The sequence below is a fragment of the Entelurus aequoreus genome, linkage group LG06 (assembly GCF_033978785.1).
Source record: "Entelurus aequoreus isolate RoL-2023_Sb linkage group LG06, RoL_Eaeq_v1.1, whole genome shotgun sequence".
Taxonomy (NCBI): domain Eukaryota; kingdom Metazoa; phylum Chordata; class Actinopteri; order Syngnathiformes; family Syngnathidae; genus Entelurus; species Entelurus aequoreus.
In genome coordinates, this window is record NC_084736.1 from 19,312,805 (window position 1) to 19,337,644 (window position 24,840).

At 38.4% G+C, this 24,840-nt stretch overlaps 1 protein-coding gene across 2 annotated transcripts in view; it reads right to left on the minus strand.

Moving 5' to 3' along the window:
• The window catches only part of asic2 (acid-sensing (proton-gated) ion channel 2), a 941,282-nt gene extending 918,480 nt beyond the window's left edge, over positions 1 to 22,802 (minus strand). Inside the window, exons 1-2 of one of the 2 annotated variants that reach the window (XM_062050157.1) lie at positions 22,543 to 22,802; positions 659 to 1,268 (exon numbers count right to left, since the gene is read on the minus strand). In XM_062050157.1, the coding sequence (XP_061906141.1) occupies positions 659 to 1,268; positions 22,543 to 22,565 (633 nt within the window). In that variant the 5' untranslated portion in view covers positions 22,566 to 22,802. Of the gene's footprint in view, positions 1 to 658; positions 1,269 to 1,480; positions 1,565 to 22,542 lie in introns of those variants that run through there. The other variant, XM_062050158.1, reaches the window with a different exon arrangement.
• Positions 22,803 to 24,840: the final 2,038 nt, after the last annotated feature.

Genomic DNA, 24,840 nt, shown 5'->3' on the forward strand with positions numbered 1-24,840 from the left:
GATTCTGATCTGAATATCGGCTGCAAATATTGGGAAACAACCAGAAATCTGAACCTAATTGACCCAAGCTTGACCCCTACAGGGTGTTTTGCAGAAACCGCTTTCAAAAGTCTCAACTTTTAATCCAACAAGAAAATGTTCACAGAGGAGATGACAGACTTTGAAAATGTATTTCTCCCAGGACTCGCAGCTCCAATCATCGCTTACAACCCAGCTGAGGCGTTGTCGGAGCAACAAGTGGGTGTCGACTTTGTGCCTTGATGAAACATAAAAAGGCCTGGAAAGATCAGTCGTGAGGTTTCTCTCTGGAACGTTCCAGAACAGAAAAATGTGTGTGTGTGTGTGTGTGTGTGTGTGTGTGTGTGTGTGTGTGTGTGTGTGTGTGTGTGTGTGTGTGTGTGTGTGTGTGTGTGTGTGTGTGTGTGTGTGTGTGTGTGTGTGTGTGTGTGTGAAACCGCTGCAGTACAAGAGTGATGTGATGGCCGAGAGGATAACACAAAATGACAACCTAGCGCCATACAAGAGTCCCAAGGACAGAAAGAGCAGCTTTTCATAAAAAATCAACTCTCATCACCAGACGAAAAATAATCCACGACAACCTACGAGCTGACAGACGACCCCAAAACGAACCCCAGCTGATGTTTAAGCGTTTACTCACGGTTTGGAAGTCGGCGTGGTTGCACTCCTGGCCTTGGTAGCGGCAGTAGAGCATCATCTCTGTCAGGTCGTGTCCGACGCGCTCCATGAACTCTTTCATGCCGAACACTTTGGGCTTATACGCCGTGAAGTTGGCCGTCTCCCGCAGGAAGGCCAGCACGTCGGGCTCGGCCAGGTGCGGCTGCGGGATGTCGAGGTGCACGTCCAGCAGCGCCAGCAGCTCGCCGGCGTGGTACAGGTCGTTGCGCGTCAGCCGGCTGAAGCGGTACGCGTTGAGGTTGCAGATCGTCACGGCGGGGAACACCAGGCTGCCGGACACCACCGCGTCCAAGCTGGTCACGTGGGGGAAGGAGAGGAAGTAGGCCAGCCGCTCGGCGCTCTCCAGGGCCAACAGGGCCAGGCAGGCCAGCAGCGCCACCGCCCACAGCAGGCGGCGTGCCGTGCCGTGGCCGTAGGGGAAGAGGAAGCGGAGGCCGTGCAGGGTGCTGCTCTGGGCGAAGGCCTGCCAGGAAGTGGGGTGCAGGCTCTCCTGGCTGCCGGGGCTTTCCTTCAGGTCCATCATCAGGGATCCCCCGCCTCCGCCAGCGGGGCGGCCACTGCTCCCGCACCTTCTGCACGGGGAAACACCTGAGATTACTTCTAAAAGGTAAAAGTAAAACCAACACTTATACACTCACGCCTCCTTGACAACAATCCTGTGGGGCGGCCACACAGCGAGGTGAGAGTCATTTACACACACACGTGCACTCTCTAACACACACACACACACACACATACAAAGCTTCTAGGGGTTTTGCGCACAGCTAACGGCGAGCTTCTGCACCTTTCTGGTTCAGGCTAGCGAGTAGACATCCGGCGGGTGAAAGTGTGTGTGTGTGTGTGTGTGTGTGTGTGTGAGTGAGTGAGTATGAGTATGTGTGTGTGTGTGTGTGTGTGTGTGTGTGTGTGAAATAGAGTGATGGAGAGAGAGAGCAGTTGATGATCAAAGCCACTGTTTAGTCGCGTGCGCCAATCCAAACTCCTCCCGTCTTGCTCGGTCCAGATACATCCGCTTCCCCTCCTCTTTCCAGCTCATCTGTAGCGGCGCCGAACAACATGCTCGCACAGAGAGAGACAGAGAGAGAGAGAGAGAGAGAGAGAGAGAGAGAGAGAGAGAGAGAGAGAGAGAGAGAGAGAGAGAGAGAGAGAGAGAGGGGGAGGAGGAAGAAAGCAAGGCGAGCATCTCCCTGGCTGGATACATTCACTCCCTCACTCTTGCACATCACCTCGGATAGACGCCGACGGACCAACAGGAAGGAGCAAAAAGCTGGTCAAGACTTAGACCAACAGATGGACGGATGGGTGGACGGATGAACGTGGAAGGGGAGAACAGTAATGGTTGGCTGGATAAAGAAGTGAAGGGTGGGTGTCATGGCAAGTGAAGCAGAAGTGAGGAGCGGCGGCCAGCAGCGAGATGTTGCTTAGGAGGGAGGGAGCGGGACTAAAATAAAACGTAAAAAAAAAAAAGATGGCATGGAAGTGCGGTCGCACGAGGCGAGGTCAGAGGTCGCACGGCATCGCACGCACAGGAGGCTCACTACCAAAAAAACAAGTTTTGATATGTACTATACAACCTGGGAGAAAACGGCGGTCAAAATGACGTCTAAAAATGTATATGCTGGCACAATAATAACTTTTACTGTGTCGATACAGTATGTGGAACAAAATTTGCTCAACAATGTCTATGGGGGAAGCAGAAGGCGGAGAACAACAATGTATTTTAAAAGTTGAAGTGAAATGAAGTGAATTATATTTATATAGCGCTTTTCTCTAGTGACTCAAAGCGCTTTACATAGTGACACCCGATATCTAAATTACATTTAAACCAGTGTGGGTGGCACTGGGAGCAGGTGGGTAAAGTGTCTTGCCCAAGGAAACAACGGCAGTGACTAGGATGGCGGAAGCGGGAATCGAACCTGGAACCTTCAAGTTGTTGGCACGGCCACTCTACCAACCGAGCTATGCCACCCCGTTAAAAGTTAAAAGTGCCAATGATTGTCACACACCCACTAGGTGCGGTGAAATTATCCTGTGCATTTGACCCATCCCCACAGGGGAGCAGTGAGCAGCAGCGGTGGCCGCCCCCGGGAATCATTTGGTGATTTAACCCCCAATTCCAACCCTTGATGCTGAGTGGCAAGCAGGGAGGTAATGGGTCCCATTTTTATAGTCTTTGGTATGACTCGGCCGGGGTTTGAACTTACGACCTACTGATCTCAGGGCGGACACTAACCAAAAGGCCACTAAGCATAATAATATTTTATTATTTATTCATCATGTTTTACATCTATATATGTATTTGTTATGGTTGTATTATATATTTCTGGTTAGGCAGGATGAAAGTGTTTTGAGAGCCTTGATATGGCTCGGTTGGGGGAGCAACCTAAGGGTTCCTGGTTCGAACCCCGGCTTCCGCTATCCTAGTCACGTACGTTGTGTCCTTGAGCCAGACACTTCACCCTTGCTCCTGATGGGTAGTGTTACGGCCTTACATGGTAGCTCTCACCATCAGTGTGTGAATGTGTGTATAAATGGGTGATTGTGGAAATAGTGTCAAAGCGCTTTGAGTATCTTGAAGTAGGGCTGGGCGATATATCGAATATACTCGATACATCGCGGGTTTGTCTTTGTGCGATATATAAAATGACTATCGTGATATTCGAGTATACGTTCTCACGCAGTTGCTTTTAGCTTCAGGCATTACACTACAGGCTTTTCTCACTCTTTCTTGTCTCTCCTTCTCACAGAGACATATAACAAGCGCACCTTCTTACATACGTCACATACTGTCACGAGTGCAACGTCATACGCCCTCGCGGAGCAGAGAGGTAGCGGCATGGGTAACGTTAGCTGTGGCAGGTGGTGTAAGCGGAGCGGTGCGAGTGGTAATACGAGAGAAAGAAGGTGCGAATCTGGTAACAAATGAAGGAAGAATGAATTCCTAAGAAAAACAGCAGGGGGTCCATCGTCTGTCGGTGGTTTGGCTTCAAGCGGGAATATGTCGAACAGACAACCGTAATATGTCAAGTATGCGGCAGAAGCGTTGCTACAAAAAGTAGCAGCACTGCTAATTTGTAGCATCATTTGAAAAGTCACCCGCTAGAGAATGAAGAGTGCTTGAAACTCTGCATGTCAACATCTCCGGCCGGTGCCACACCCACAAAATGCCGAAGCAACCATTTCCACATCAACACCGTATGAAAAAAATAGTCAACAACAGAAGGAGATAACGTCCACAGGAACCTACCACATAGTGAAGGACATACACTATTTGATTTCCTATTATGCAGCTCATTTTATTTGACAGTTATTGAAATATATTGTGTGACATCATGCACAAAAGTGCACTTTATTTGTTTTAAACTATTGTAGTGGCGTTCTGTACAAAAAGTGCAATTTAATTTAGTGTTGTTTTGATATGTCATCTTAGTGACATCATAATAATACTAATAGCTTGTTTTAAAATGTCTCTGACAATCTTGCACTTTCTGTTGTGAAATGACATGAATGTTTGTGCCACTGCGTAATAACTGTTTAATAAATACAGTTTCGGTAAATTGACTTAGTTGTGATTTCCCTCTCTGCATGAAAGTTTAAAATGAGCATATATTAATGTAGTATGAAGAAGAATGTTTTAATGTAGACACATAGAATCATCATACTGCTGTGATTATATACATCAAGTGTTAATTCAAGGTTAAGGCAAAATATCAAAATATATATTGTGTATCGTGACATGGCCAAAAAATATTGAGATATTAATAAAAGGCCATATCGCCCAGACATTCATTTATCATTTTATGTTAATTTGTATATATCTGTACAGTATGTTTGTTAGGGGTGATTCTTATTTGTAACAATTCTTAACCGATTCAAAAAAATAAAAAATCTATTTTTTTTAAATCTGTCCTGTCCAGACACTCAGGCAAATCCTATTGTTGATGTAGATGAGAAGCGTGGGATACTTCTCTTGTTGCCTTTTTTGTGTTTGACTTTGTTAAATGTTTGGGTAGAATAGAAATAGAATAAAAAAACAAAACCAGTTTTCTTTTGAGTAATATAGAAATGTATCAATTATTTTATGGAGGAATGTAGTTAGAGGAGGGGGAAATCGTATTTAAGATGCAACGCAATTCGGACATGGACGATTATAAAATCGATTACTAAACGTCAATAAACCATAATCGATGTGTTTATTGTAAATAAAGAATAGCACACAGTTCTAAAATTTGTACGACTGCAGCGAACCACCTCACCAAGAGATCCGACCAGCTCCTTTATTACAAGGCACTTATATTCTAGTTTTGCACACATTTCAATGAATTTATTAAATGTGATGGGAATGTATTTTCACAAATGCACTGTTTCTCCAAAGGTGAAGATGATAAACGCTTATTTAGTAAAACAAAATAAATGTAAAACTGCATCAATATGCATAAATTAAAGAAGCATCAAACATTTTTTTTTTTTAATTCAAATCGTAAATCCTGAATCATGATCGAAATGTGAGGTGTAACCCAATGTTATTAAAAAGTATTGATTTTGAATCAAGAATCGATTCTTAACTGAATCATTACCACCAGGAATCGAATCGTGTGGTGCCCTAATAGTTATTATTTCGTATTTTTGGCGAGGCAAATACAAGTGTTTTGAATGATTTGATATGTACTACAACCTAAGGAAACTTGAAGGGAACTGTACATAAATATATATACTGTATATGCAGTGTTTCCCATAAACTGCCAAGATACCTGTGGCAGTGGGGGCGTGGCTATGGGCGTGGTCACGTGGTCAATATATCTTATAAAATATAAAAGCTAAAATGTCTCTTAAAGCTATGCCCCTTTAATTAGTGCATACTAAATAATTTAACTTTAGCCTACTACTACAACCATATTATTTACCAGCAACATAAAGTAAAACAGAGGCAGAAGTGTCCTGCCACAGTCAGTAACAAATAAACAGAAAACAGTAGTGGTCAAATACAAATAAGGCAACAAGAGAAGTATCGTACACTTCTCTTTTGTAAAGTAAATCTGAACAGCCTATATGGGCATCTACATCAACTATATGATTTGCCTAAGAAGCTGGACAGGACAAAAAAAAATAAAAAAATTATTTGTGGCGGACGTAATTCTTTCGTGGCGGGCCGCCACAAATAAATGAATGTGTGGGAAACACTGATATGCTGGCACAACATTGAAAATGTTTACTGTGTCAATATAAATAAATGATAAATGGGTTATACTTGTATATGTGAAGTAAAACGTTTACATGCAACATCCAAATATGAGCAAGTATAAAAAACAAAACATGTATACAGTTTTTACAAGTAGGAAGCTAAAAAAATGTATATAATTTCTTACTCCATTATTTGAAGTTATTTTTTATAAATCTATACAGTACAGGATTTTCCCGAAAGTAATTGAATGTGGCGCGCCACCACAGCATTTTCAATCCTGCCACACCTTGAAAATAAGGGTAGTTTTTATTTGAAAACAAATTCAAGAAATATAATATATTGTAGTCCTCAGAAGAAATCACCAAGTCCGACGCTATTTTTAACTTTAATTGCCAGTCTTGTGATAGACGTCACATTAATGCAAACACTTTCATCTCCGCACTTCCCTGGACACACTCATTCTCCGACAATAACCTTTCAGGTGTTTGCAAACATGGGAAAAACTGACATCAAGTCCAAGCTACACAAACATAAAACATTAACACCAGCTGCTTGTTACAATATGAATTTATATATATATATATATACATATATATACATATATATATATATATATATATATATATATATATATATATATATATATATATATATATGTTTGCACACAATTGACAAGTGATGTACCGAAAACTAGACCACTGAAAACAGACTTTGATTACCTAAAACCGCACCACCGAAACTGGATGTAAACAAAACGCACGCGCCATTGTCTGGAGCGTTGTCAGCATGTCTGCAAAGTTGACACAATTTTAATATATCCCAGTCATCCACAAAATATGCAAATATAAAGAGGACAGTGGCGGCTTTTAAGAAGAGAAAGTACAACTAGAATGTGATGTCATGCTCGCTGTTGCGCTCTTCTTCTGTCAGGGACATCGAGGGACATATGTTTAGAGTCTCTAAACACAAGTACATTTTACACCATAAAAATATGCTAGGTTTGTTGCTATCCATCCATCCATTTTCTACTGCTTAGTTGTTTTTAATTTAAAAAAATACGGTTATTGAAAGTCTCCAGACACTTGATAAAATCTCAACAAAGTACATTGTACAATTAGCAGTAACAATTGAAAACATGGCAAAACGATTAAAAAAAAATTGTAATACTAATTAAAGGTGCCATGTGGCCAGATATGGTATTGCAATCACGCTCAAAATTCTATAGTTCCCTCCCACTCTCCCTGACTGAGGTTGCCAGATATGCAGCCGAATCCAAATCCTACTCCAAGGAACTTCAAATGGCAAAAGATGAGTCCTACGCTGTAGGTTTCTCTTCTTTATGCTTCTTGCAAGATGGTTTACCAAGTAATTATGCCACATTTTACTAATGTCAATTAGCCAAATATATTTTTAAAGTTACGCAGCAATATTTTCGTCAGGAGTCGGGACAGACCACTATCAAAATATATAATAATATATAATATATCAATATTGCCTAGGCCTACTTTGATGGCAAGCCAAGGCCAATAGTAAAATTACCGCCACATTTTGTTCAGCATAACTCCATGTTGCATCCAACCTGACGCACTGTATTCTCTTCCATGTACGCACATTAAAAGAGCATCATACACAAATATAAATAGACGGAGTAGACATTGAAAGGGTAAAAGAAACAAGATTTTTGGGTGTAATGAATGATAAAATTACCTGTAAATCTCATATAAAAATATGCAACATAAGGTGGCAAGAAATATTTCAATAATGAACAAAGCAAAATATGTTTTGGACCAAAAATCACTCCATATTCTCTTCTGTTTGCGAGTGTTACCACATCTGAGTTATTGTGCAGAAATATGGGGAAACAACTACAAATGTGCACTTCATTCATTAACCGTGTTACAAAAAAGATCAGTTAGAATAATACATAATGTTGGATATAGAGAACATACAAACACTTTATTTATTGAATCAAAAATATTGAAATTCAACGATTTGGTAAAATTGCAAACAACTAAAAGTATGTACAAAGCAAGCTTTAACATGCTTCCCAAGAATGTACAACAATTCTTCTCAACTAAAGAGGAGAATAATAACCTTAGAGGAAAAACTAACCTAAAACATGTGTATGCGCGTACAACATTCAAGACCTTTAGCATTTCAGTATGTGGAATTAAACTATGGAATGGATTAAGCAAAGAAGTTAAACAATGTACCGATATGATCCAGTTTAAGTACAAAGTACAAGGAAGAAGAATTATGAGAAATACCTTCAACCTTATTGAAAACGGGATATTCTTCATCTCAGTATGTTTATCATGACTGACTTAATTATATATTGCAATAACTGCTGTATTAATCATTCGCTGATGTAATTGTGTTACAAAAAGAAGACAGTAAATGAACATAGGTATTTGTAAACGCTCTGAAGTGGGAAAGGAGTAGGATTAAATAAGCTTTGCTTTTTCCTACTCCTTTTCAGACATGATGTAAAGACAAATTATATGAAATTACGTGTGATGCAAAAACCACGTTAGGCATAAATCATATAGCCTACTAGCATGTCAATACACAAAGTAGAAAATCATTACATGTAATGCATTATATTGTGCCAAGCAAATACCATCCCATATGTGCCTGATGCACATGCAGTACCGTGCTAATGTTGGAACCCCATTTCCTCAGTATATCTGCATATCGAGAACGAAATAGGTACTGACACTACCCATATCCACGTAGGCTTTATTTGTCGAAAATATACTTTTCCCTGTCAGTTTGAATACAGGCGAACAGACATATATTTCCCCAGTTAACCTTTATGTCTATGTGTCATTGACCGGGCTAGCATGCTAAGCATTGGTTGCACAAACATACTAGCTTTTTTAGACAAGATCATAGACTGTATTGGACAATATAGTTTACATACGAAATGTCCATTTCCATTTATTACAAATAATAAGAAAACATAAATGCCTGACTTACCTAACAAAGAGGAAATCATCAAGTTTGGCGTCAGATGAAAAAATTTCTTCTCCGCCTTCAATTGTCTCCATCTTTCAAAGGCATCCCCGATACAAATCCTCGTTTTGTTCTTGGCTTTGTCATGAATAAGTTGAGAATCGTAACGACGCCTTTTAGATTTACTAAGGTCTGACATGTTTAGTAACTTTACCAGTGGCAGTAGCCAGACGAAGAGGGTGGTGCGTAACTGGCAACCTGAATGTGACACCCTCGCGGACTTTCTAATTGGTCAAACGGTGGAAGGCGGGGCATCGAAATGAAAACAAGGTTTCAGGGCTCCATATCTAACTTTGAAATGAGCATATCCCGGCTGAACTACGGTTATCAATTATAGAGGCATTCGAAAAGAACATGATTTATTACTGCCGTTTGACATAACAGGGCCGTTTAATAATGACTTGAAATTAAATTATTACATATGGCACTTTTACTAACAGATTTGTTTTTAAATGTACAGTATGCATACATTTTTGAGGCTTTTTAAATAGACAAATATAGCACATTTTGCAAATTACTCGGTCATGGTGACCATGCCCATGACCAATCGATCATCAATCAAAGTTTATTTATATAGCCCTAAATCACGAGTGTCTCAAAGGGCTGCACAAGCCACAACGACATCCTCGGCTCAGATCCCACATCAGGGCAAGAAAAAACTCAAACCCAGTGGGATTACAATGAGAAACCTTGGAGGGGACCGCAGATGTGGGGACCCCCCCTCTGGGCGACCGGTGTAATGGACGTCAAGTGGATCTAGCATAATAGTGTGAGAGTCCAGTCCATAGTGGATCTAACATAATAGTGTGAGAAACCACACTTTTGACCACCCCCCACCACCACGGGTATCTTTTCAGTCGAGGGGAAACCCTACAGTATGTTTGTTGTTATTGTTTCATATACATTTTTTAGCGAGGCCGAAAAAAAGCTTTTTTAATATCACATACAACCTGGGGAAAAACAACTTAAAAGGAATTACATTCAAAAAATATATATGCTTGCACAACATTAAAACTTTTACCGCGTCAATAATGGACTAAAAAAATATTTAAAGTTAAAGGAAACCTAACGACATTTGTATTAACTTTTTCTAAAATTAAAAAATACATATAAAAATGTAGAAATTTATATTTAAAACATTTTATTTTTTTATTATTGTATTTATTTTTATGTGTATTCAATTTTCGGGTTCATTTATGAGGTTAACTTATGTCTTTTGTTACGAAAGCTTTTTTTATACACTGAATTTTGGTATATTTATTTATTTATTATTCTTTTATACACTGTTCTGTTAAAAAAGGAGAACAAGGAAATTGGATAAAATTGGTATGATATGAAAAGGGGTAGGATAGCTCTGCTTCTTCCGACTCCTTTTCGGACATCCTGTAATTACACAACTGGAAATATGTGATGCATTACATTGTATCATATGCATGTTCGAAATAAACTGAAACTGAACTGAACTGAATATGTGGAGTAAAATGAGCTCAAGGAATATCGTAATATGAGCTAATTTAAGAATATGCATACAATGCATGCAGTATAATTACAGTGTCTGATATTATGTCTTCATGGATGAACAGATGGATTTGATTTTATCATATATGCCAAATATTTATCAAAAATGTTTAATAAAATGCAAAAATTAAGTGTTTGAAGTGCATTTCGGTGTCTATTTTCCGATATTAAGCAAATGTTGAATACAGGAAGTAATTGCTGACACATGAAGATTGGTGGGCTTAGATCAACTTCATTGTGCAAGTGGAACGATATCAAGTTACTCATTGTAAACGTTGCTAAGCTTGCTGAAAATAAACCATGACTAAAGCCATCAAAGCGGCGGAAAAGGAGATTAAAAAAGGCGGTAGAGGTGTTAAAAAGCGGGGAGCCAAAGGATAAAACAGCATTGATTATATTTTACACTCAGAAACTGAAATCTGCTTTCCATGAACGAGGATTCATCGCAAGAAAGAAAATGAGCAGATTTTAGCTCATCCTTGACCACAAATACATTGTAATTGGATTGTCATGACGGCGTGTAGTTACAAGTCCGGACAGTAGATAGCATCATTATTAAGCAAAGCCAGTTAGACCAGCATTTACCTTTAGGAGTACCTGTACTAGTACCTATAGGTTACAGTTGCTTATTTGAGTTTCTTGGCTAATGTTTATGCTTTAGTTCATGGGTGTCAAACTTGTTTTCATTTGGGGCCACATCGCAGTTGCAAACTCCCTCCGAGGGCTAATTGTAGCAGTGAAAAATATAAATACATTTAAAAAATAATTAAATATATGCATATTCATTATATTTTTTACATCCACAAAAATCTGTAAATTTTACAGTAGAAACAAAAATGTTGGTGGTTTTTACAGCATTTCAAAGGAAATGGAAAAACAGTAGCATCAAACATATATTAAAATGGTTCCCCTAGGGAGAAACTGGGTAACACATGGCACACTGACAAAGCTTATCCTATTGTTACTATAACAATCTACAAGGTTAATATAGTTGGCTTCTCTTTCTTCCCCTCCATTTATCTGCTGTCTTTTGTATTTCAAGTTATCATTACATATATGTATTGTTTCATTTGAAACAATTGTATTGTTGATAATAGAGGTCACAATTGTTAATTATTCAGTATCAATAGTGATATTTCTATTGGTATTTTTATTGCTCCATTTGTAGTGCAATACTTCTCATTGTCAATTCTGTGTTATTAATATTTACTTCACTAACTGCTTCTTTGCTATCACTTTTCGTATCGTATTTGTACATATTGTATTTGCTGATGCTGTTTTGTCTGTTGTGGTTGTTATTGTTGTGTTTGTTGTTGTTGTCTCTCTGTCCCCCCTTATCCCCGCAATTCCCCCCTCAAAAAAGCTAAAAAGCAAACTGGCCGGCATGCATAAAACGCCAATGAAAATCATAGGGAGGAAAGAATATGAGCCTATACAGAGCATCTATGAGCAGGCAGTTAGGAAAAAAGCTAAGAAAATTATTTCCAACTCACAACACCCACTCTTTCCTGAATATGGAACCCTGCTATCAGGGAGAAGACTCCGGGTCCCACTATGCAAATCTAACCACCTTAAATTATCATTTGTCCCAGCCTCCATTAAGCTGACCAACAATGTGCAATAGAATGTTAATACATAGGTTAGCACTTTTTTAGCACATAGCACTTTAGCACACAGCAATTTATCCATTAGCTCTAGTGCAATGCACACTGGTACTTTATCTTTATCTCCATACTGTAGATTTTATGCCTACATCAAAGTGCCACCTATGTCTATCAAGCTCCATGTTCTGATGTTTAAATGTTAGTTGTCTGGTTGTGGTTGTGTCTGTGCTTGTGTTTTTGTTCTGTTGTTTTTGTGTATGTTAAGAAAGCAATGATGCACTGTGCCCAAGACAAATTTCCCCGCAGGGACAATAAAGTTGAACCTTGAACCTTGAACCTCATCTTCCTTTTTTTCTCTTTCCATCTCCTCCTGCTGCGCCAAACATTAATATAAACCCATATAATAAAGTCAGATACAAATAAAGCAACAAGAGAAATATCCCACACTTCTCTTTTGTAAAGTTAATCTGTACAGCTAATATGGGCATCTACATCAACTATATGATTTGCCTGAGTAGCTGTACAGGACCAAAAAAATAAAAAATAAAAAAACTATGGTGGTTTTTACAATTTGATGGATAACTTGATTTAAAATCATGAGTCAAGCGGATATTTAAGTACTTATTTTAATTTTAACCAAAAAAAAGTTTGGAATGTCATATTAGATCAAGTTTAAAGGATATGAAATTGTTTGCAGTACAACTATTTTTCATGTCAAAATGGAAAGTTGAATACATTAAGTAGGAAAAGACATATATAAATTCCAAGCTTTCGCGGGCAAGATCTGGCCCCTGGGCCTTGAGTTTGACACGTGTGCTTTATATAAAAAAAATTGGGTTACAAGCCACACCACCGCTTTTTGGCGCAGCAAATGTCATAGTGAACCCCGTCAGATTCCACCAAAACATCCGGTCTTACTCGCTGGCATTAGCTTTTAGCTAAAGATGGACATATCTTTGTTTTTCGAAGCATGGAAAGGAAGAAAGTGAATGTTAAGGACAGTGCCGAAAAAAGAAATGGATGATACTCATTGAATTAAAGAAAGAAATCATCAAAAACATGACAGCGTGAGCTAACTTGGTGAAGCAGTTAGAGCGTAGCACTGCCAGTCTGCACCATACTCAAACAGAATGAGTTAAACGCCAGCTCAGGATGTTAAATTAATATCGAAAGAGCGGACATTAATCCAGAAAAAATATGGAGAAGCTGCTGATGATGTGTTGACGGAGAAGCAGCCCAAAGGAGGTACTGTACCACTGAAGTCCACTCTCCAAGGTAAATGCTGTACATTAATATTACTTCATAAAACTACTGTAATTTGTGCTGCATTCTATAATGTTTTTCATACAATGTTTATTATCTGAAAGTTCCTTTCTCTTTTTAAAACGCATGTTTCGTGTTAAAATTGTGCCGTTTTGTGGAGCAAAGCACAAACTTTAAGGTACGAGCTGCGTCACAGCCCTTAATCAAACTCCTGTTTCGAGGTACAGACTGTCATCCCAGAGAACGACATATGAGCCAAACAGTAAAGTAATAGGTAAGTTAACACAACAAGGACGACCTACCACTTTGTAGGCGGCAACAACAACAACTTTAACTCAAGCCACAACGGCCCTGGACGCCTCGGGTCAATAAAATGTAATTTCACATTTAAAACATTTTACTTACCACGGGTATTATATGCAAGGTCGAAAATAAACTGAACAATAAATGCATGCACAAGCCAAAGCAACAGGGGTTGGTGTGACCACCCAACTGTGAATTCCCTCTTTGGTGAAGCAAATCACTACTTTCAATAACATACAATTACAAGAAAAATAATGTACAGTCACAAAAATAGGCAGAATGAGGAAAAAGGTAAAGCGTCATAATACATAATACGAATAATACGTAATGTTGGATATAGAGAACATTCAAACCCTTTATTCATTGAATCGAAAATACTGAAATTCTACGACAGTGAATTTTCAAACAGCTCAAATTATACACAAAGCAAACTACTATCTGCTACCCAAGAATATGCAACAATTCTTCTCAACAAAAGAAGGGAAATAGAATCGGTAACACTTTAGTATGGGGAACATACGAACCATTAATTAGTTGCTTATTAACATGCAAATTAGTAACATATTGGCTGTTAATTACTCATTATTAAGTACTTATTAATGCCCTATTCTGCATGGCCTTATTATACAACCAGTAAGCCATTAACTAAGAGTCTTCCCTAACCCTAGCCCCAACCTCAACCCCAACCCTAACCCTGACCCCAACGCTAACCCTTACCATAACCCTATGTTAATAAGCAACTACTCAATGGTTCATATGTTCCACATACTAAAGTGTTACCATATAATCTTAGAGAAAAATGTAATTTAAAATATTTGTATGCACGTACAACACTTAAGACCTTCAGTATATCAGTATGTGGAATTATAGAATGAATTAAGCAAAGAAATCAAACAATGTACTAATGAATCCACTTCAAGAAACTCTTCAAACTTTAAGTGTTTACAAAGTACAAAGAAGAAGAACCATGATTTTATCTGAATTTATTTAACCTATCCATTCATTTTCTAGATAATCTTACTTATCTCACCATATGATATATAACTTACTTCACTAATTATTATGTATTTATTTATTTTTAATGTTATTACTTATGGAGTATATTGTGAATAAATTGAGAACAGGAAGTGAACAAAAGTTTTAGCAACTGCTATGTAAAAGAAAAGGGGTAGGATTAAATAAGCTCTGCGTCTTCCTTATCCTTTTAGAACATGTTGAATAGAGAAATTGGAAATTGTGATGTATCATGTTGTATGCTTGCATGTTCCAAATAAACACAAACTCAACTCCTTACTACGGGATTGTGAAGATCGGCCGCTGACCTACTTACATTCATTCATTGCAGCTGCGGCTTGTGGACCACTTAAAAAGCACAGAGGTTAATTACGTCGTTAACATTTGCTAGTCGTGCCTCAACTTCGAAATTTAGATTTTGAGAAGTTAAAACAAAATTATCATGTGATAATTTACATCTAAGATTATACAAAATTACACCCAAAAGTAAGTGTTAATCTTTTGACCTATAGTTTTTATACATTAATTGATTGATTGATTGAAACTTTTATTAGTAGATTGCACAGTACAGTACATATTCCGTACAATTGACCACTAAATGGTAACACCCGAATAAGTTTTTCAACTTGTTTAAGTCGGGGTCCACGTTAATCAATTCATGGTACAAATATATACTATCAGCATAATACAGTCATCACACAAGTTAATCATCAGAGTATATACATTGAATTATTTACATTATTTACAATCCGGGGGTGAGATGTGGAGGGGGTTGGGGCGGGGGGGTTAGGTTTGGTTGATATCAGCACTTCAGTCATCAACAACTATATATTTTGAGAAATGGACATTGTAACAGTGTAGGTCTGACTTGGTAGGATATGTACAGCGAGCAGTGAACATAGTGAGCTCAGAAAGCATAAGAACAAGTATATACATTTGATTATTTACAATCCGCGGAGGTGGGATGTGGTGGGGGGAGGGGGTTAGGCTAGGGTTGTAGCTGCCTGGAGGTGTTCTTTTAGTGCGGTTTTGGAGGAGGATAGAGATGCACTTTCTTTTACACCTGTTGGGAGTGCATTCCATATTGATGTGGCATAGAAGAAGAATGAGTTAAGACCTTTGATAGATCGGAATCTGGGTTTAACGTGGTTTGTGGAGCTCCCCCTGCTGTTGTGGTTATGGCGGTCATTTACGTTATAACCATATGTCCTTGTAATCCTGAAATATGACGTCTGTCTGAGCATCCAATCATGGTTTTTGAGCGTCCTTAAAAGTCTGTGTGTGGCGGCACAGGAAGCCATGATGAAAAACAAAGAAAATTGTGTAACATTTCATCCAGTAAAAACTCCACTACGGTCAGACAGTATCAAACTAATGCACAATTATTTGCTCTAAATGGAATTTTATGTTTTTAAACCAGTGGTTCTCAAACTTTTTTTACCAAGTACCGCCGCAGAAAAAATGTGGTTCTCAAAGTACCACCATAATAACCAACATTGAAATACAGTAACATAGTAGGCCTAAGTATTCATTAAAAACAAGGCAGAGGTTATATTTAACAAGTATATTTCATATTTGTGGCCACTGTAACATTACACAGTTTGAACAGTAACACTGTGTTTGAATATAGGAAAATAAAACAAAGTACTTAAGTGATTTTCTGGCGTTCCACTAGATGGAGCCCGCATAACATTATCCTTGGTCTATACCAGAGGTGTCAAACTCATTTTAGATCAGGGGCCACATGGAGAAAAGTCTACTACCAAGTGGGCCGGACTGGTGAAATGATGGCACGATAACTTACAAATAAAGCCAACTTCAGATTGTTTTCTTTGTTTAAAAATAGAACAAGCACATTCTGAAATTGTACAAATCATAATGTTGGGTTACATGTTGTGGTTAATAGTATTCTATCTTTATTTGTTGTTATTTATATTTTCTGAATAAATTATGTGACAATGTTAATCAGTCAATGTGTTAATTTTCAATTTATCAAGATAAAAACATTACTTTAAAATCAAATTACAGAATGTTATTTATGTAGTTTGATTATTTTCCTCGACTGGTGCACTAACATCATGTGGTTTATTTTGTACATATGTAGCATCATCTACAAAGACACAAAGAATTGCTATTGCGACATCCAGTGGACAATTTAGAACAGCTGTTTCTTTCATTTAAAAATGTAAGATTATTTTTTTATACCTAGCAAACTCATCCCGCGGGACGGATAAAACCTGTTTGCAGGCCTGATCAGGCCCTCCGGCCGTACGTTTGACACCCCTGCTCTATACTGTAAGTACGCTCTTGCCGTTGATGCCATCTGTGGGGACATGACGTTGTCGTAGTGACAACACTGCATGAATTTGTTCGTTCATTTTATTGAACCCCTTTAAGATATAGGATATAAAACTGCATTGAAAAATGTGATGTTATAAGACATTTTTGTTTTTTCAATTAATTGACGAAAAAATATTGATTAGTCTAACTGCGTTGGCCCTGCGATGAGGTGGGGACTTGTCCAGGGTGTACCCCGCCTACCGCCCGAATGCAGCTGAGATAGGCTCCAGCAACCCCCGCAACCCCGAAAGGGACAAGCGGTAGAAAATGGATGGATGGATAGACTTAAACGTCCAGTTTGCAACTTGCTCACAGTTACATTTTTCAAAGCAAAAAATATGACAAGAACACCACTGGCTAGCTTATGTTACCATTTGGGGTTTAACAGAACACATTTGCTTGACAATTGTCTATATTTTTCACAATTACAACGTTTAAAGGCCTACTGAAACCCACTACTACCGACCACGCAGTCTGATAGTTTATATATCAATGATGAAATCTTAACATTGCAACACATGCCAATACGGCCGGGTTAACTTATAAAGTGCCATTTTAAATTTCCCGCTAAACTTCCGGTTGAAAACGTCTATGTATGATGTCGTATGCGCGTGACGTAAATCGTTGAAACGGAAGTATTCGGACGCCATTGAATCCAATACAAAAAGCTCTGTTTTCATCTCAAAATTCCACAGTATTCTGGACATCTGTGTTGGTGAATCTTTTGCAATTTGTTTAATGAACAATGAAGACTGCAAAGAAGAAAGTTGTAGGTGGGATCGGTGTATTAGCGGCTGGCTGCAGCAACACAAACAGGAGGACTTTGAGGTGGATAGCAGACGCGCTATCCGACGCTAGCCGCCGACCGCATCGGTGATCGAGTGAAGTCCTTCGTCGCACCGTCGATCGCTGGAACGCAGGTGAGCACGGGTGTTGATGAGCAGATGAGGGTTGGCTGGCGTAGGTGGATAGCTAATGTTTTTAGCATAGCTCTGTGAGGTCCCGTTGCTAAGTTAGCTTCAATGGCGTCGTTAGCAACAGTATTGTTAACTGTGGAAGTCTGTTACTTCCTTTTCAGGGTTCGACGGACCAATGTGACCACAACACCTCGGAACGTGGGTTTCAACAGGAGAGTTTTTATTTATTTTTGTTCTTGTCGTCTGCAACGCTTCTTCCTTTGCTTTTCAGCCGTCCTGTCCCTTCTGACCCGCTCTTTGTTGCTTTTCAGCACCTCGGTCTCTCTCCTGCTCCCACTATCTCCCCCTCTCATGGTCTCCGCCGCTGCTAATAAAGGAACAGGTGATTAAATAACTCGCTCCAGCTGAGATATCCACTCACCCGTCAGCTGCTTCCTGGCCGGCCCCCGCGCACACCCCGCCCGCAGGGAACGCGTGGACCACGCCCCTCTCCACATTAACCTTCGCCAGGCTGGAAAGCATTAACCGTGTATTTACATGTCCATGGTTTAATAGTATTGTTGATTTTCTGTCTATCCTTCCAGTCAGGGGCTTATTTCTTCTGTTTCTATATGCAGTTAAGCCCGATGCTATCACGTTAGCTCCGTAGCTAAAGTGTTTCGCCGATGTATTGTCGTGGTGATAAAAGTCACTGTGAATGTCCATTTCGCGTTCTTGACTCTCATTTTCAAGAGGATATAGTATCCGAGGTGGTTTGAAATACAAATCCGTGATCCACAATAGAAAAAGGAGAGAGTGTGGAATCCAATGAGCCAGCTTGTACCTAAGTTACGGTCAGAGCGAAAAAAGATGCGTCCTGCACTGCACTCTAGTCCTTCACTCTCACGTTCCTCATACACGAATCTTTCATCCTGGCTCAAATTAATGGGGTAATCGTCGCTTTCTCGGTCCGAATCGCTCTCGCTGCATTGAAAACAATGGGGAAATGTGAGGAGCCCTTCAACCTTTGACGTCACGCTAGGCAAGGCTTTTTTTATCAGCGACCAAAAGTTGCGAACTTTATCGTTGATGTTCTCTACTAAATCCTTTCAGCAAAAATATGGCAATATCGCGAAATGATCAAGTATGACACATAGAATGGATCTGCTATCCCCGTTTAAATTTTGAAATTTCATTTCAGTAGGCCTTTAAGTAACAACATTTTTTACAGGCGCGGATAAAATGATTGCTCGGTATCTTTAGCATATCAGTATGTGGAATTAAATTATGGAATGGATTAAGTAAAGAAATCAAACAAAGCACCAATATGATTCAGTTTAAGAGACTGTTCAAACCACAAGTGTTCACAAAGTACACAGAACAAGAATTATGATGAACATCTAGAACCCGTTTTTTTTTTTGAGAAAGATTATTTATGTATTTAATATTTGTTCACTTACTATGATATATTATTTATTTATTATTTGTTCACTGTTATGTTACAGAGGACAAGGAAATAAGATAAAATTGCTATGGTATGAAAAGGGGTAGGTTTTTGTTTTTTGTTTTTCATAAAAAAATACAATCATGTGTGCTTATGGACTGCATCCCTGCAGACTGTATTGATCTATATTGATATATAATGTAGGAACCAGAAATATTAATAACAGAAAGAAACAACCCTTTTGTGCGAATGAGTGTGAATGGGGCACTGAGGTTTTTTGGGTTGGTGCACTAATTGTAAGTGTATCTTGTGTTTTTTATGTTGATTTCATAATAATTTAAAAAAAAACACAAAAAAAAGTATTATTTTTTTATTTATTTCTTGTGCGGCCCGGTACTAATCGATCCACGGACCGGTACCGGGCCACGGCCCGGTGGTTGGGGACCACTGATCTAGGGTGATGGGTCAAATGCAGAGAATAATTTCGCCACACCTAGTGTGTGTGTGACAATCATTGGTACTTTAACTTAACTTAAGTACAGGAGCGTATCTAGTTGATACTACTATGATTACGTCGATATTTTTTGGCATCACAACATCTTCTTTCATTTAAAAAAAAATTATAATATGTCTATAAACTCAGGAAATATGTCCCTGGACACATGAGGACTTTGAATAAGACCAATGTATGATCCTGTAACTACTTGGTATCGGATTGATACCCAAATTTGTGGTATCATCCAAAACTAATGTAAAATATCAAACAACAGAAGAATAAATGATTATTACATTTTAACAGAAGTGTAGATAGAACATGATAAAAGAGAAAGTAAGCAGATATTAACAGTAAATGAACAAGTGGATTAATAATTAATTTCCTACCACTTGTCCTTAATAATTTTGACAAAATAATAGAATGATATGGTAAGACAGCCCTCTCAAAAATGACTAATGATCTATTGCTAACGATGGACTCTGATGCGTCATCTATGTTGCTGCTTCTTGATCTTAGCGCTGCTTTCGATACCGTCGATCATAATATTTTATTAGAGCAACACGTATTGGTATGTCAGATTTAGCCTTGTCTGGGTTTAACTCTTATCTTACTGACAGGATGCAGTGCGTCTCCCATAACAATGTGACCTCGGACTATGTTAAGGTAACGTGCGGAGTTCCCCAGGGTTTGGTTCTTGATCCTGCACTCTTTAGTATTTACATGCTGCCGCTAGGCGACATCATACGCAAATACAGTGTTAGCTTTCACTGTTATGCTGATGACACTCAACTCTACATGCCCCTAAAGCTGACCAACACGCCAGATTGTAGTCAGCTGGAGGCGTGTCTTAATGAAATTAAACAATGGACGTCCGCTAATTTTTTGCAACTCAACGCCAAGAAAACGGAAATGCTGATTATTTGTTCTGCTAGACACCGACATCTATTTAATAATACCACCTTAACATTTGACAACCAAACAATTACACAAGGCGACTCGGTAAAGAATCTGGGTATTATCTTCGACCCAACTCTCTCGTTTGAGTCACACATTAAGCGTTTTCTTTCGGGGCTCCAGTACTATGGAATGCCCTCCTGGTAACAGTTAGAGATGCTACCTCAGTAGAAGCATTTAAGTCCCATCTTAAAACTCATTTGTATACTCTAGCCTTTAAATAGACCCCCTTTTTAGACCAGTTGATCTGCCGTTTCTTTTCTTTTCTCCTCTGCCCCCCTCTCCCTTGTGGAGGGGGAGTTACACAGGTCCGGTGGCCATGGATGAAGTGCTGGCTGTCCAGAGTCGGGACCCGGGTGGACCGCTTGCCTGTGCATCTGTTGGGGACATCTCTGCAATGCTGACCAGTCTCCGCTTGGGATGGTTTCATGCTGGCCCCACTATGGACTGGACTCTCACTATTATGTCGGATCCACTGTGGACTGGACTTTCGCTATGTCGGATCCACTATGGACTGGACTTTCACAATATTATATCAGACCCACTCGACATCCATTGCTTTCGGTCTCCCCTATAGGAGGTGGGGGGGTTACCCACATATGCGGTCCTCTCCAAGGTTTCTCATAGTCATTCACATCGACGTCCCACTGGGGTGAGTTTTTCCTTGCCCTTATGTGGGCTCTGTACCGAGGATGTCGTTATGGCTTGTACAGCCCTTTGAGACACTTGTGATTTAGGGCTATATAAATAAACATTGATTGATTGATGATAAATGACACAATATGTTACTGCATTTGTCAGCAGACTAAATTAGGAGCCTTTGTTTGTTTACTTACTAATAAAAGACAAGTTGTCTTGTATGTTCACTATTTTATTTGAGGACAAACTTGCAATAAGAAACATATGTTTAATGTACCCTAAGCTTTTTTGTTAAAATGAAGGCAGTAATGCCATTTTTGTGGTTCCCTTTACTTAGAAAAGTACCGAAATAATTTTGGTACCGGTACCAAAATATTGGTATCGGGACAACACTATATGGAAGTTACAGCTATTTTTCTGCTAATTGTAATATCAGTGATTATTTTTGCGTTACTGAACTAATCCATTTGCTTGTTACTTCATACATGTATGACAAACAGGGGGGCTGTGATGTTTTGAAAATCATTTTCATAAATGTAGGTTTTGATTTTGAAACCTCGAAAATCCGTATCTTTCCTATCACAATGGTTTTTGATTGATTGAAACTTTTATTAGTAGATTGCACAGTACAGTACACATTCCGTACAATTGACCACTAAATGGAAACACCCGAATAAGTTTTGTCAACTTGTTTAAGTCGGGGTCCAGTCGTTGGAAGGTTTTTTTTTCCAAGGTCTTTGCCATTGTATGAGTTGCTTTGAGATTTTGCATTTACGTGTTTAGTCACGTACATAATTAATAGCGAAGACCTCATTACAAACTACATTAAGAAAACTGTTGACTCAAGTTGGGCCAGAATGACCACATTGTGACAACACACAAATAACACGCTGCTTTTTCACAACTACAGGACGAAAACACTTGTTTGTAACATATTTACAGCGTTAAAGTCACTTTAAAATGAGCTGTGAGTTGTTGAGTCATCTTTACGCCACTAAATTTCAATAAGAAGAAACAAAGATGGCGGACATCGACGCAGCTGGTGGTCATTGTCAATCAAATGACGAATTATTTGATAAAAACAAATACTCATAATATCTGCAATGGGTGTATTTGTGAGCTTCTAAAACGAAAATAATGTTCATTTTACTCATTTTAACAAGCAAATGTTCACCTACTTCGAGCAAGACCGCCACAGCATGGCCACAAAATCATGTCCTCATTCGTCGTCTTCTTCACTTGTTAACTTCTTTTTCTTCTCCCACAATTGTTAGTTTCTTCTTCGACAGTTTTCTTCCACTACAATTGTTAGCGTCTTCATTCAACGTTTTCTTCTACCACAGTTGACTTATTAGCTTCGTTTTCTCGTTAGCTTCCAAAAATTGTTTCTTTTTTTTGGCCGAGGCGAACAGATCAATCTAAATATCAACATCGATACCATGATCGTACCGGTATCTGATCGATACTAACGTGGTGAGCTCAATATTTCCAGTTCTTGTCTGTTTATTCTTTCAAATATGTAATATATATTTGTTTTGTTGTTGTTGTTCACTTACACATATCATATATTTATGTTTTAATATTTTTTATCAGAATCAGAAGTACTTTATTAATTATTGTATTTATTAATTTATAATTAACTAAATTAATTAATTATGAACACCCAAAGGATTTTAAAGTGACTCGTTTTTGCAATTTATTTGCTATTATATTTTGCTAATATGCAATAATTGCAATATTTTGATAATAATGTGTCTTAATTGTTGGTTTTCAATACTTTTTAAATGTTGACTACTTAGTGGTTAACGGGGGGGAAAAAGGCTTAGTGTAGAGTTTCTGGTAATCATGATTAATAAGTTAAAGAATCACAAAATGATTCAAAAGTCTTTAAACCGTATCAGTATGGAATTGGCAAAACGGTCTGAGTATCAGCTCACCACAAATTGCTCGACTCCACTCACCGGACTGATGACGTTTTAGCACCGCCCCCCCAAGTGTCTCGACAGCCAATCAGATGCGACCTCACTCAGCCCGTTTCTTTGGAGAGCACATGTTAGGGTTTATTTATTTTAATACATTATATATACATATATAATATATTAAAATAAATTATTATTGTATATAATTATTAACAAATTTATTAAAATATATTTATGTTAATAATTATATACAATAATTTTAATCCCACAAACAAATATCCACTTCCAGTAAATTGACAAAAAAAATGTGAAGCGATCGTTTCTGTCTCAGAACCAGCCAATGAGGTGCTTTGGTGTAAAATGACCGGAAGTGGGACTTAAAGTTTTGAAGCAACACATTTTTCTGCACTGAATTTTCATACACTGACTTTTTTCTGCACTGAATCTTTTCCATAATTTACTTTTCTGCACATTTTTTTTACACTAAAATATCTGTATTCAATGAAATGGTCAGCATAATTCACTTTACAAAATTCAAATGAAAAAAAAATCAGTTACATAAATTCAGTGTCCACAACAAGACACAAATTTACCTTCCATGTTATTGGAAAGTATACAAATGATAAAACATGAGGATAATTAATTCAGGCAAGTAATTTAACTGTGGATTTAATAAATCCTTTTTTACATCCTTGAGTGGGCATGTATGTATTAAAAGTCATTATTTTCCAATCTTAATAGATTATGAAGTGGAATAAGCTGTCATGATGCAGCTCATTTAAACATGTAAAGCAGTTTATTAATATTACCTCTGTGGGATGAAGCAATGGCAGCTTGGAATGAAAAATTCAGGAGTGATGACTTGACTGCAGACATTTTTAGAATATTCGACACCTCCGAGCTTAAAAAGTAGGCTACTTTTTTGTCAGTTATCTACTTTACCTGCACTGCACGACATTAGACACGCCCACCTCACTGAGACACAGGTAGCGCTGGCATGACAAGAGAGATGTCTATGTCACGTTTCTCTATTTTTATTAGCAGGACCCTGAACGTTACATCTCTAAACTAAAGTAAATGCTGTCCTCTAGTGGTGAAAAGGTGTAACACATACAACAGTGTAATAGGTGACATCTACTGGTGTATGTTCAAAAAAAAAAAGAAAAGGTAAACAAGTGAAAATAAGTCAAAAATCGTCTTTACATGACAGAAGCAACTACATTTTGTATGTTTTGCACTAAAATAGTAGAAAAAAAATCTAGTCAAATATCCTCTACAGCAGGCACGTCCAAACTTTTTCCACCAAAGGCCATTCTAAAAAATGCATAAATGGGGGAAGAATTCCACTTTGACACATGTTGTTCATTAAATATGCTAAAACCATTTCAATGTGCATCAATTCGTTTTTGCTTATCTATTGGAAAAATACTAGAGGCGACAAAGCATAGAATTGTGAATGTTATAGCTAGTATACCTCATTATCGGGGTGATCAAAAAAGCGATTCACATCTGTATTGCGATTCTTATTCATTCTGATTGTTTTGCATGGAGAAGACC